This window comes from Chaetodon trifascialis, chromosome 21 (genome assembly GCF_039877785.1).
Source record: "Chaetodon trifascialis isolate fChaTrf1 chromosome 21, fChaTrf1.hap1, whole genome shotgun sequence".
Taxonomy (NCBI): domain Eukaryota; kingdom Metazoa; phylum Chordata; class Actinopteri; order Chaetodontiformes; family Chaetodontidae; genus Chaetodon; species Chaetodon trifascialis.
In genome coordinates this window covers 17,231,417-17,245,764 of record NC_092076.1, presented here as the reverse complement: position 1 = coordinate 17,245,764, position 14,348 = coordinate 17,231,417, and the positions used below count along the sequence as shown (strand labels likewise).

Genomic DNA, 14,348 nt, shown 5'->3' with positions numbered 1-14,348 from the left:
TATCAAGTGAAAGTGCATCATATGAAATGAACCAGGCTAAATTTAGACAGGTCACAGCTGAGTAATGTCTGAGGTGCGACTACAGTATGTGATACATCAACTGCTGACAGCGTGTGTGATTGTGTGTGTGTGTGTGTGTATGTGTGTTCATGCATGCATGTATCTGTGTGAGAGAGAGCTCGTTGCAGAGATGTGAGTGCTGTATCATATCACAGCTTGGGAAAAAGGTCTGACTGGAAACTATTTACAAACGGCAGAGTTAAGCATGTCAGTACTGAATACTTTAATTGTAATTCATCATTTATTTTTAATATATCTATTTTAGAGTGGAACTGCAATGATTAATGTTTTGCTTTGAGGTAGAGATAAATACCAAGGATACAAAACACACTTTCTACTGTTGGACCAAGTCTGAATTTTCCAGTGATACCTTCCAGTGGAGCTCATATAAAGCTTACATGTGATCAACACTGACCTATTCTATCAGCGAACACACACACACACACACACACACACACACACACACACACACACACACACACACACACACACACACACACACACACACACAGAACACTCTCAGTATTTTTATTTGAAACAGAGTAATGCCAGAAACAGACACAGTTACTGCAATCTTTTAAAATGTCCTCCCCTAAACAGCGTAGCGCCCTGCTGTAGCTGCTGAAAGCCATAAAGTCTACTGAGAGCAAACAGCAGTTGCCTGGGAACAAAAGCAAACAAATCCCATGTCTGGCCAAGTGAGTCCATGAGCTGACAGACTTTGCACAACATGTCCACTCTTTCCTCGTCTAACTACAACAGTCTGACTAGTTTTTTGTGTACGACAATCTTTGATGGCATCTTGATGTAGAGTGTAATTCTCAGGCTGGAGAAATCAAATGACACTCAAACTGCACAACGTGTCTGGAGTCGTATTCCCATCGTCTCTTTCCTGGTATTCAGTGTGCTGGATCTGAGGAAGCGGAAGCGTTCATGCTGGTGAGAAATCAAAGATTTTTCATTATAAAATGATTTGCATGAAGTGAGTTTAAAACAGCTAATGAACCACTGACTTTAATCTTAAACAATTTTTCTTCTCTTTTTTTATCATATTTTGCAGTAGGATTGCAATGTTATTCAGTGTCAGACAGTAAAGTCAATCTTCTTAACAAGCTACTCTGCACTGTACACTGAATCCAAACTGTAACTACACCAGAATAAAGCAGCAGTGTTAGTTTATTTGCTTTGTCATGGAACAATGGTGTTAATGTCACAGATATTTTATTTAAGGAGGAAGGAAGAACTCACTTTTGTCTTCTATTTCAGCTGGCTGAACTGTGCTCAGTAATATAATCTTGCAGACCAGTTCCACTGTCAGCTCCTCTGTCTCAGCGCATTACCGAGTACTGTTAAGTACAGTCCCTGTCACCGTCCTGCATCTCCCTGCAGCAGCATGGCCAAGGGAAAGAAAGCCAGGCAGGCTCAAAGTAAGACAATCACCTTGAAAATGGCTCTGAACTGCATGGAGTTGACGCTGGACGGTAAACGCTGTCTGAACCTCAGTTTCAAGGAGATCACCGCGGTGCCAAAGTGCATCCAGAAGCTGTCCGACATGGATGAACTGGACCTGAGCAGGAACCGTATCAGAAAGGTCCCAGACTTTATTGACCATTTCATCAGCATCTGTGTTCTGGATCTGCACAGCAACTATGTGAGTATGACAGAAAAGATGCTTCAAGAAGTGTCTTTAGTTTATTTGACTATTAGCCAACGCTTGATGCAAAATACTGTTGCAATACTGACTCGGTCTTAACAAAAGAAAAACACAGGTTTGCATACATGCTATGACAACCTTTAAGGTTGCCCCTGTCCTTTAAGGGGCATCCCACCAATTTTTACTCACAAGTTTAGTTTATTTGTCATGAGGAAAGTTGTTCAGCAGGTTAAAACAGCTGTTTAATACGTTCTTTGGCACTGAAGGAGGGGTCTAAGGTAATAACCCCTACGATGTCATCAGAGTTACCTTGACTTGAGATTGGAGTCAACAGATTACTAACCACAAGCCTGCACTGAGGTTGTATTACAGAATGTGTTTTCATTGCAGCTGGAGCAGCTCCCTGTGACTATCGGTCGACTCCAGAACCTGCTGACTCTGAACCTGTGCAACAACCGTCTGACCAGCCTCCCCAGCGAGCTCGGCCTGCTGAAGAAACTCCACACACTCAACCTGGGTCTCAACCAGCTGGAAGCTCTTCCTGCCTCCATCGGTGCGTTGAAGGAGCTCCGCCACCTCGGCCTCTCTGACAACCGTTTCACTCGGGTCCCTCGCTGCCTCTCGAAGCTGGACAAGCTGGAGAGGGTCAACCTGGACAGGAACCCCATCCTCACTGAGCAGGCGCCCAGCCACCAGGCATTCATGATAACAGAGAGGCTTTACCTGGTCAAGGAGAGCTTCCTGTGTGAGGGCTGCCTGAATAAGTGCCGGACTGAGAAGAAGAAGCTGGAGGATGTGGCAACAGGGATGGAGCACAAATCAGTGTGTATGCCCATCAGGCAGGTGTAGAGATCCGTTTCACTTTCAAAAAAACATTCACAGAAGGAAATCCCTAATCGTTATTAATTACTTCTCATATTTATCCTCACTATAAACTCAAGCATGAGATCATTTCATACTGTAGTTACTCTCAACTGGAAAATGGTTTCAACTTGCACTACAGCGCCATCTGCTGTCTGTCTTGGAATGTACAGTAAGGGGCCGAACATAACCTCCACAAGATAATGATGCACATGATGCACCAACATAGTTATGACCTGACTCTTAATATCCAGTGGGCGACTTTGGTGACAGAAATCTAATCTGTGATTGTCTCACTTGTGGTTTATAGAGTAAAAATATAATTCTCAAACAGCATAGATCAAATTTGACGCAGTGATGAATAATAAACTGTACTGTTATGTATAAACTGTGTAATTGTGACCCACTTTCAGATTTTAGCTGCATGGAAATTAACAAATGAGTGCACTGTAAAAACGATGTATTGTACTGAATGTGGCTGCACGGTGGCGCAGCAGGTAGTGCGCGTGCCTCACAGCAAGAAGGTTGCCGGTTCGATCCCCGGGTCAGGCGGGGCCTTTCTGTGTGAACTTTGCATGTTCTTCCCGTGCATGCGTGGGTTCTCTCCGGGTACTCCAGCTTCCTCCCACAGACCAAAAACATGCTCGTTAGGTTAATTGATGACTCTAGGTGTAGGTGTGAGTGTGAGCGTGTATGGCTGTTTGTCCTTGCATGTGGCCCTGCAATCGGCTGGCGACCGGCTCAGGGTGTACCCCGCCTCTCGCCCATTGTAGCTGGGATAGGCTCCAGCCCCCCGCAACCCCGAAAGGGATAGGCGGTATAGATAATGGATGAATGTACTGAATGTGTCCACGATCTCTTTGGCCTAGAGGGCAGCAAACGCTCACTGAGTACCAACACTTTTATCAAACAGTCTTAGCTTCTGACTGTTTCAACAAGCAATACATTATGTGACATTCATAACAGTGAAAGTATTCTGTCAATACACTTTAAAAACTGTAAAAAGACAATGTTGACTGCTGCACATCATCACAGCAGTGTGATGCTGAATTTAAAGCAGAAGTGTAATGATGACTCATGATGACCCCAGTGACAAAGTGTATTTTTATAGCACGATTGTCCTTTAAATAACCATAAATCCAAGTTTGATGACTTTCTTGTTTAAATTAAACTTGTTGGCTTAACTGTACTCTGGGCTTTTGAAACCAATAAATTTAAACTTACACTGCAATCAGACTCAAAAAGCATGTTGTTGATCCTGCTAAGCTGACACCAGGGAGATTTGAGGTTCTTATCATTATCTTGTTGATTTTTATTTTTCCAATTAAGTCAGTATAAACATCAAAATACACACCTAGACCTAATGACAGAAGAGTAAAGATAAACATTACTCATGAAGTTTATATTGTTCTATGTCTCAATGGATCCAGTGCATAAAGGGTCACTAGACCCACTGACTCAACTCTACTCAAGTCTGCTTAGCTACTGTATATTTAGAAAAAAGTTCTAAAACTCCCCTGTCCACGACCTGTCCAGCACCACAAATCAGCAGCTAAAGCTAGCAACCAGCTAGTGAACATAGCAGTTAAAAAGCCACAGCCAAATTCACACAATAGTCCTCCATTTTCAGGCGTTATCGCGAGTCATGGACCTAAGAGTCTGGCTAAGACCACCTTGACGGACACCCTGCTGCCTGTTTTTCATTAAAAATTGCCACATAACACAGCTTCAAGAGGCTGGAGGCCATAGCCCCCATCCTCTGTTTATTCCTCTCCATCCCATTCCCTTATTATTATTCTCCTTTACACCTCATTCTCACTGTCCTCACTATGTCCGCACAAACAATCAATGCAATCTGAAAACAGCAAATAACCTCAGAGGCCCTTGTCACCCACCTTTTACCACATCGCTGATCTGAAGAGTGCTGAGTAGACTGGATTAAGATCTCAGCAGATAGGCTCATTAAGCGATGGGGAGCCCATATTGACTCAGTCGTATTGTGAGACTGAGTGATGCTACAGTGAAACAGGAGGGAAATACAATAGAAGACTGAAAACTAGAATCCTCAGAACTACCAGAACATTTCAATGATAGACATGTAATTCCTTATAATGGCAAAAGCCATGAGTGAGTTCATATCTGTGTATTTATTTTAGGTATCTATGGTTCATCATTGCATCGTGGCTTCCTTGTGTGTGTTGTAGCTCGAGGTCCGTTACAGCTGAACAGTCCGGTGCTCTTTGAGCACCACTCCACTCCACACACACACACACACACACACACACACACACACACACACACACACACACACACACACACACACACACACACACACACACACACACACACACACACACACTCTCAGGCTCTGTCAGTGCTATTGAAAATCAATTCACACACATTCGTATGTGCTGCCTTTTTGTTTGCCCCTGCTTCTTTTTCCTCGGCCGTTCCATCAGTGTCTCCATCCCCCCAGTCTCTCTCGTACGTCAATCACCCAAACACACACAAGCAGGCAGAATGAATGAGACAGAGCTGCTGTAGAGGCAGAGCAATGTAGCCGCAAATAGAATGTAATTAATTTTGATTGCGTGGCCCTGGCTCTGTTATTGGCTGAGATAGAGAGCGCTTGGACATTATTACATTATAAGAAATGAAAGCAGGAACTTAAAAAGCCATTATGGGGCTTTCTATAAGCTGAAGATTCTTCTGCACATTGTGGATGTATGTGTCAAAGACACCACTTGCCACATTCATTTAAAGCCATCAGTTGGGCCTCTGCTGCATTGCTTTACAGACGTCCAGCTCAATTCAAAACCATGGTGACATTATTATAACACAGATTACTTTAACCTGCATTAATACACATCCAACAGACATGGAGCAACATCAGCATTCATTGAAGTTATATTCACGCTCCTCCCGGGCTGGTTTTGGTCTCCACCAACTCTTAAAATATGGGCAAGTTGAGTACAGACAGCTGATCAGAGCTTGTTTGCCTCCTACGTCTGGACATGAGGTTGAAGAGAGCAGTGAGACTGAATCATAGCAGTGAAGTTGTGGGCCGTCAAAACAAAATAAAAGCAAAACAAATAATAAAATAATAAGCTTTAATATGCCAATTAAGAGCACAGGGACTGTAGTGATCGCCGTGTTCGTTCATTTTATATTACAGCAGCACCTCTCATCTCTCTTGCACTTTGCTAAAGAGCGTGTCATGAAGTTCACTCTACTTTTTATAGACAGGGATCACTATTCTTCAAAACAAAAAATCCACTACCTTTAAGAGATTCTTTGGAGTTACGTTGTGGAGATAAACAGCTGGGGGCGCAACTTTCCCTGTCAGATACCATTAAACCATTGCAGGTAAAAAAAAAAAAAAGGTGCTGCTAGATGACATAATTAAATGAATGGCAGTCAAACCTCAAACACTGAAAAGCAACATACTGTAGAAAATACAGAAATATAGCATTTTATTTCCCTAATTTGACTTTTTTTTTTTTTTTTCTTACAATATTTCAAGATCATTTGGAATTGTCAGTGTGTCTACACAGGAGCTGCAGTTTTGCACTGCAAACCAATAAATGAGAGGATGCATTGAATTACAGTCAATGGCTAGAAGCTTGTGGAAAAGCAGCGAGCTGTGATTTGGCGTCATGACTGTCTATATATACCTCTAGTATTAACTTCCTGACTGTGGCTTTAACGTCAACTCATTTCATAAAGCCTTCAGAGCAGCTAGTCTTCTGGAAAATGCTTACACGCAGCAACGCTGACCTAACAAATGGACTGAGTGAGAGAATTCAGACAGACACACACGCAGTCAGACAGGCAGAAGGCTTCCATCCATATTGCATACGCCACAGTCTGCTGTGCTGTCAGCTCCTCTCATAACCATTAGTGGATGAAGTCATGGCCCTGTGCTAATTGTCAGTGACAGAGTAGTGAGGAGGGTAATGGGGGCAGAGAGAGACAGACAGAGGCAGACAGACAGACATAAAGACAGACAGACCTCAGGGGAAAACACCTGTCTGCTGTGTCTTCACTTAGTCACACTACTCTCTAAACGAGCTTCAAATTATATGATGAGGGGCTCTCTAATGAGCAAAATTTCCAAATCTCTTTGAGCAACGTTCTTGCTTCAGTGCATATTAATTGTACAATTAAAATTCCTCAGAGGCTTTAAGATTTCAATGTAAATTTAATAAAAGATTTCTACTTTAGCATTCGTCTGCTTACACATTATTATTTTGTTACTGCAAGTGGAACAGTTTACTTAATTAGATGTTTAGCAGAGTATATGGAGAATAATTTGCTGAGCAGGCTGAGATTTAAAAGCTTTCATTAAGCTTTTTAAGGTTTATTAAATTATGAAATGTGCAAATTTTAGTATTATTATGTCTAATGAAGGCAATCTCTTATTATGAGCCTCTCATCATAGCAGCATCGAGTATAAATTATGTCTGTCTTTTGAAATCTACTTTTTTATATGAATTTACTCAAAAATATTTAAACATTTTTAGTTATGACGCCATATATATTCAGCCTATTAATTGAGAAAATGCTTATAGATAAGATAAGACAGAAAGTACCTGATAAATATAGCTCCCTCATCATAGGAATGCAAAATCCATATAATCATCAGCATATGTCAGTATTACAGAATGGAAACATCTCAAAATTATCTTAAGATATTTATTGTCATATTACCCAAAATCCAGTCTGATTTATATAAAATGTCCAACGGAGATCAAACCTGATTGTAACAGCAGTTAGAGCCGCTGTTAATAGCACCCCTCTGTCATCACCAGTGAGTGATGCGGGCCATCGGTGGTGATCAATAAGTAATGCTAAGTCAACATTCACACCTTCAGCAGCCCACTGGTCTGCCTCAGCGCAGCCCCTCTCTCACTATGAAATTTTAATCATCTTCAGTATCAATATTTAACAAGGTTTTCTAAAATCTGTGGATCCAGAGGACTTGTTAGCATTCCGAGCATGGTTCATCCTCCGTGACATGATTTGACCTCAGTGGTGACTGATGGGACTGAGGAGATGATAAACACAGTTATGAAGAGAAACATCAGTGGTTGCATCTTCACAAGTTCCTTTTCTCTATGATGGGTTTTGTTGAGGTGCTGGAAGCTTGGTGACGTAATGATGCTCACAGGATCAGCTGGGAATATGCTCTGCAGCTTGCTAAATGTCGGCACACTCGCTCAGTTGCTAACCAGACAATAATATTCCCAGCAGAACAATATTGTCCAACAGAACAGGATGGTGCAACACACCTAGATTTGGTGGGACTAACAAAAATATAGAGAATATAGTACCTACCTGTAGCTGATACTAGAACAACACATTTCATGAGCTCTTGCTCTCCTGATGATTTTATTTTTTTCCCATTTCCATGTTGGTGTCAACATGTTTCTGTTCATCACATCAGCAAAAACATTTTTAACATCATCCCTTCTAACACAAAAGTGAAATTTGACACTGTGCTGATTAAAGAGAGATAAAGTAGAAGGACAAGCAGCTCCTCTTTATGGAAAAAACTAAGAGCTCTACTTTGAAATACAGCTACATCTGTCTGGACGGGATTTAAATTATGAATGACAAGCTAGTTCTCTGCAAAACAGGAGGTAACTAGGTGGGGTGGGGTGAAAGACAGGACCCAGATATGTGCTCCAAACAGGATTAAAATGACAGACCAGGTGATGTGAAACTCCTTTTGGTGGCTTTTCTGATGGTGATCTAACACCACGTCCGATCACACTCCATCACTGACTCATTCAAAAGCTGTCTCTGCAGTGCAGTGATAGGGAATGTCTGGCCCCCATGCTGTGTGAGACCCACTACACCATCTGATCCAGCCCACATGACAAATCAGAAATACAAAAAAAAAAAAGGCGTTTGGCCTGACTCTTTAACTTCAACTACACTCTACAAGTTGGATTTTTTAGGAAATCCATTACAAACAGGGTTATCAAAAACCCTTTATTTCACACATATTATCTGTATTTAATTAAGTTTAAAGAATTTAAATTGTTTTCAGTGATAACAGCAACATGACTGACAATCTTTCTTCTTTCAGAATGCTAATCGTTATATTAAAAAGAGGAACTATATTTAGTTCTGACTGTTAGTTGTCCACCTATAGTAATAATGACAAACTGTCAGTCGCATCCATGTTAAGGCTGAAGGCATCAGGTTTCATTTGAAGTGATCTCATCAACAGCTGTCAGGCTCACTTCGGCTGCTGAGCTAATGGCAGCTAATGTTATTTCCCAGACAGGCAGGGTAAGGTACAGCTCAGGCCTGAGCGTCTGGAGAGCCTGTTTCAGGTGATTAAGAGACTGATGTGCTTTGAATAACTTTTTTCAACACTGTCAGCATTCACAGGTATTTGTGGGCATGAAGGGCAGCCATTGTTGAGGACGTAGCTCTCTTACCACATCAGTTATCATTAGTTGAAGAGCTCCCTTCATATCCAAAACTCTTTACTCAACTTATCTGAAGTGACATACAGTGACACCCTGATACAGTTGCTGGGCCCCCACGCTAACGCTGTATAACAACATGCTGTACACACAACAATATTTTATGCTAACAAGGCTCACCAATAATTTGATCATCACTCAGTTTCCATTAGGGCGAGACTGGAGATAACCTGGCATTGATCACATTCACCCCCAGCACTTGTCAGCACTACAACAATTATAATACATATTACATTAGAGCCACAGCATGTAGTACGCTGACAGTCACACAGCAGTAAGACTTAAGTGTCCTCATTTTTTGTACATATTGTATATTTGAAGTTTTTTGTGAAAAAAGTGATATCCTTTTCTGCTTCCATTATTTGAGCAGGTGTTGTGTTTTTGTGTCTCCATTTATACAAATCTCTTCATCAAATGAAGCCAGCCGACTTCCCCTCTGCGTACTCCAGGATATCCTTTACAATCTGCAGTGAAAAAACGATATTTTCCTCAAATTAAACAAAGTCACTTTCACGTGAATAAATGTGTAATTTGTCTTGGGTAACAAGGTTTGTGAAACACAGCAAAAGATGTTTGTTGCAGACACACAATGGCTGAATATCTTAATATCTGAGTCAATACCATTTACTCTTCTTACCTTAGAGTGTTAAACATGTGGTGTGGTAAAACACAGGGATCACTGTCTCAGTGTCAGTGACCAGCATGGACTCTAGAACTGCAGAGTTTGGCACTTTAAACAACTTAATAGATAAAAACTGTAGCACAAAAGCCACTCTGAGAACTGTAAGAAATCAAAAACTTGGCTTGGCAGATGACCAACAGCAGGTATCACGAACCTCGCATTACTCCACCCTAAGCAGGCCTTACTCTGACACAAACTGTCTCCTTCACATCAAGCTCTGAAACAGGCGTGGAAGCTTGTATTATACTGTACAGCAGGGTCATGGTGCCAGTGAAGTGTACACAGAGTGCAGCCCAGTGGTTATGGCCAAACAAAAACAGGAAAGCTATGGTTGAGAGCCACTCTGATGGCTTGCAACTCTGCCACTTGTCTCGTTCTGTGGCTGGAAACGTCCAGCCTCTGACTCCATGTCCGCTCCTCTTCTTACCTTCCTGTCTCTTCCTCTTTTGTGCAACATCCCACTCTGTGATGACGGAACAAAAGCAGGATGATTCTGATGATAAATTCAGAGGGAAACAACACCCAGAGCCACACCCAGTATGGTGCGGCCACATCGCTTTCACCCAACCTCGCTCTTAAACCAAACACTGGCACTGAAGGCTGTTTATTGCTGTATCATTTTGGCTTCCTGGTGTTTTTGTGTATGTGTGTGTCACTCCTCCCTCACTCTGCTTCATCTTGGTTTCTTGTCAGTGTGTGTGTGTCCTCTTTCTCTCTGTTTCATTTAGCTTGTGTGACCTCTATCTCTGCTTCTGTCAGCCTCATTTTGGTTTGCTCCATGTATGTCTGCACAGTTGAGCTATCTTTGCATTTGCTGCTTCATTTTAACTGCTTGTTGGCCTGTGTGCACATATGTTATATGAGGGCACACACACACACACACCCACACACACTCCTCCACCCCCTCTGTGTCTCTCTCCCTCTTTGCTCTGTAATAAGAGCAGCTGTGGCTGACACGAGGCCAGCTCTGATTCAATTGCAGAGCAGGACTTAAGGCTATTATCCTCTGTACACTGGAGGAGGAGGGAAGCCCGGCTGCTGTACAGCTGCTAACCACAACGACAGGTCTGATGCTGCCGTCCAGAGATGACAGAGAGCAAGAGATTTCAACATCATGGTGAAAATGCAAAGAAAGAACCCTTAAAAATGGAATTTCATGCAGCCAACTCAAGCCTAAACTCTCTAAAACTACCATTAAAAACTGAATAAAAGCTTATTCTTGAGTGCTTTTCACCCCCTGACATAATATTATTTTGCCTTAAAAGCGGATCATCTTTGGTTATATCAATAAACACATGTAAAACTCTAAACTAGTAGAGGTGTGATAGCTGACATTTTTTTATCAAACTGTTGAAATGAATTATTAGTATTGATAATCCAGGATTTGGTGTCATCTAGTGTTTATCTTGTTAATAAATACTAAGACGACTAAGACCAAGTACAGGGCAACCTTTGTAAAATGCAACTGTGCATAAATATATGCATCTTTTTGTCAGCCAATGCAAGCTAAATAATAATGTGAAAGATGGGCAAATGGACAGATTGACGCATTAAAGTTTTATTCAACAACCTGTATGCATCTGTGAAATCACATATTGTGGATCCTAAGTGACATTTCCTAACCTTACCAGTTCTCAGCGGGAAAAAAGCAACAGAGAAGTAACCTTACAAAGGCACACAGCAAGTCATTGTGGGGGAAAATCAGATACTGTTTGGACAATCGACAGGACATGTGAGCTAGGCTAGTTAGCTTTTGGCAGGATTATTATCTGTGTTGCTTTAGCTACGCTCTTATTAATGTGCTAAAACAAACTCAGTTACTAAGATGTTGGAGTATCAAGCTTGATTTTTCAATTACAGGAAACATTTCTAGATTATAATCATTTTAATATGGTTAAAAGTCAGTTGCAGTTACTGCGTTTCAACTCTGAAGGACAGTATGGACTAAATCAATCTACAGACTCACTGAACATTAAAAGAAGTAGCAATGAAACCCTGCAGCCCAGCACGCCAACATTTATTAAGAAGTTAATACTAATTTTACATTATCAAAAGCTACAGATGTAGCATTACTGCTGCTTTCAGCCATCTTTTTTTTTTTTTCAACCATCCAAGTCTTCAAGTCCATGTTCAAATATCAAATATTTACTACGTTACTGTTCCCTGATATTTTAGCTGCTCGTCCCAGGCTAAACTCTCACAGTGAACAGTGTTTTGGTGATTGATCACACAGCTGCGGCAATGCTAAGTGAGCAGTTCAAACAGCCAAAGTTCTTGAAAAACAACTGAATTTAGAGAGAAAAAGTGAGTCCACTGTGTGTTTGCATTATCACAAATATAAGACTAAAGCTATCAAAAGTCGAATGACAAAAATGTGACGAAACTATGTATTTTTGTCAAAGGACTGAAACCACAGTGAAGACCGGTGACATGTTTCCTCTGAGCTATAAATTTCTCTCGCAATCGGTGCTCGCTCCTGCGCCCTTTCTTGTCTCAATTACAGGCCACTGTAGCTCAAGGCGACATGACATTGTCTATTCGGGGGGAACAGTGTTTATTCTCCCCTGGTTTTTCTGAGTTTTGCCACTGGAATTCCTGGAGGATGTAATTACGACCTACTGTACTGTACAAGCTGGGAATTTCCCACATCTGACTTTGAAGTGAAGGCAGCAGCGTTTTAAGACAGCCAAGAGTGGCAAGGACAAAAATGGTTAAGGAAGGTAATTAAGAGGAAACGAGAGTAGGGGCTGACATATTTAGAGTAGAATTAGAAAGGGACTGTGGCGAGAGAGGTGGGAGCAGAAGGAAAAGAAAAGATTAGAAAGGGGTGATCAAACATTGATAAAGCAAGAGAGAGGCATGCAGGAAGAAAATGAAAGAGAAATCAGAGGAAGGATGGGGGAAATGAGTGATTAAGGGAAGGAGGTGGAGACAAGCTGAGGACCTCTACATCTAATTAGATGCAGAAGGAGGAGACACCTGCCAGATGAGCACCCACCCCCCTCTCTTTTCCCCCCCTTCAAAAACGTGCAGGTCTTTATGGAAAAGCACTCGTTTCAGAAAATAACAACACTTAAAACCAAGCATCTGTCAGCCGCTCAGGTCCATGCTCTGCTGGTGGGAGACCCACCCCAAAAGCCTCCTCCTCCATCAACCCCAGGCGGATGCACTGCTATGAATAATGTAACAGGGAGCGGTGGAGGCCACTGGGCGTGTGCACAGAGAAAAAAAAAAGGACTAGCACCTCCTCCTCCTTCTCCTTCACCACCCCCTTCTCTTTCCACTCTCCTCCCCTCCTCCGTTCACCCAACCCCCAAGCTGCCGGCCGCACTGCAGAAGGTCAGAGAGAGAAGAAGAGGAGAGAGGCGAGGGGAGGCAGAGGGAGAGACAGGGGTGGAGTGCCTGGATGTACATGAACATGCCGAGAGGAGAGTGTGTGGACGAGCGATGACAGCCATGCTGAGCCCAAAGATCAGACAGACCAGGAGAGGTAGGACACTGTTTGTTTGTTGTGCCATCACAGATACACTACCTGCCAGCTGCTTATTCATCCCTAAGTCTGTAGTGACAAATCTGACAGGGGCTATGATGGATGTCAGAGCAGAGGATGTGTTATGGGTGATGCTTTATCTGGATGTTCAACTGCACTTTTAGAAATATGTCTCATTTTTAAAAAGTGCTTTTTCTCCTATTATGAGATTTTCCTTAAAAATATGACTGCAGAAACACTTTTTCTCCACTCCATCTATTCTCCTGCTGCAGTCACATATTTCTGAATGAAGCGGCAGGTCTGCCCACGCACAAAGATCTCATGTATATTAGCATTTTACTACAGCTGGCCGATGCTGCCAGTGTGAATTCTATTAAGAGGAGAGAGCGGCATCTCTAGTTTCATCCCTGCAACGCTCAGCACTATCAGGCTGCTGTCAGCTGCTGTGTGTGCGCGCTCACACTTGTGCATGTACAGTATGTGTGTGTGCACGCATGGATGGAAATATTAATATGTCCATGTGTGCCAGTGTGTGTGTGTGTGTCCTTCCTTCCTTCCCTGGCACTAATCTCCATGACTGCAATTATACAGCTGGATCTGATTAAGATTAAATGAATAGTTCCCAAGAATGGGAGAGTGATGTGTAAGTCCTCTGCCGGAGTGGCATGAAATTGGCAGGAAAGTGGATTAAATCCATGTCTGCATATATTAAGATGGCAGAACGGATTCAACTGGTTTGATGAGCAAGTGTGATTCAGTGTGTACGTCTTGTAAATTAGCAAATTGATCATATTTTAATTAATTTTAACAAACATGGTGGTTTAGCGCTGGTAGTATTAAGGTCAAATTTGGAGTTCAAAGAAGGCCCAAATATACAAAACATAATAAAAATGCAAAGTACAGCTTCTCACTACATGTAAGGTGTTAGATATACCACTCGTCGCTGCATGTCTGTTGAGACAGTGAAAGTCAAAAAGATTAAAGCCACTCTATGATTCGGCGTGAGAAGCATTCTCTGCATACCCTCCATAGATCTGTGCTTCGCTGCTGACAGCATCACATTTGTTGCATGAAGCCCATGAATAAACAGGTATGTGACAG

At 42.1% G+C, this 14,348-nt stretch overlaps 2 protein-coding genes across 2 annotated transcripts in view; both read left to right on the top strand.

Moving 5' to 3' along the window:
• Nucleotides 1-1,333: 1,333 nt before the first annotated feature.
• lrrc18b (leucine rich repeat containing 18b) lies at nt 1,334-2,563 on the top strand. The gene is made up of 2 exons (XM_070991140.1): nt 1,334-1,711; nt 2,105-2,563. Exons 1-2 carry the CDS (start codon nt 1,454-1,456, stop codon nt 2,561-2,563), a joined length of 717 nt encoding a protein of 238 aa, XP_070847241.1. The 5' UTR covers nt 1,334-1,453.
• A 10,466-nt stretch (nt 2,564-13,029) lies between these two features.
• arhgap22b (Rho GTPase activating protein 22b) overlaps nt 13,030-14,348 on the top strand; it is a 29,725-nt gene continuing 28,406 nt past the window's right edge. Inside the window, exon 1 of the mRNA XM_070991221.1 lies at nt 13,030-13,247. Within this exon, the coding sequence (XP_070847322.1) occupies nt 13,205-13,247 (43 nt within the window). The 5' untranslated portion in view covers nt 13,030-13,204. The remainder of the gene's footprint in view (nt 13,248-14,348) is intronic.

Bases quoted from the DNA above. Each gene is read 5' to 3' on its own strand.
- lrrc18b (XM_070991140.1), top strand. From the start codon at position 1,454: ATGGCCAAGGGAAAGAAAGCCAGGCAGGCTCAAAGTAAGACAATCACC. The intron at 1,712-2,104 runs GTGAGTATGACA...TTTTCATTGCAG, and splicing joins TGGATCTGCACAGCAACTAT to CTGGAGCAGCTCCCTGTGAC.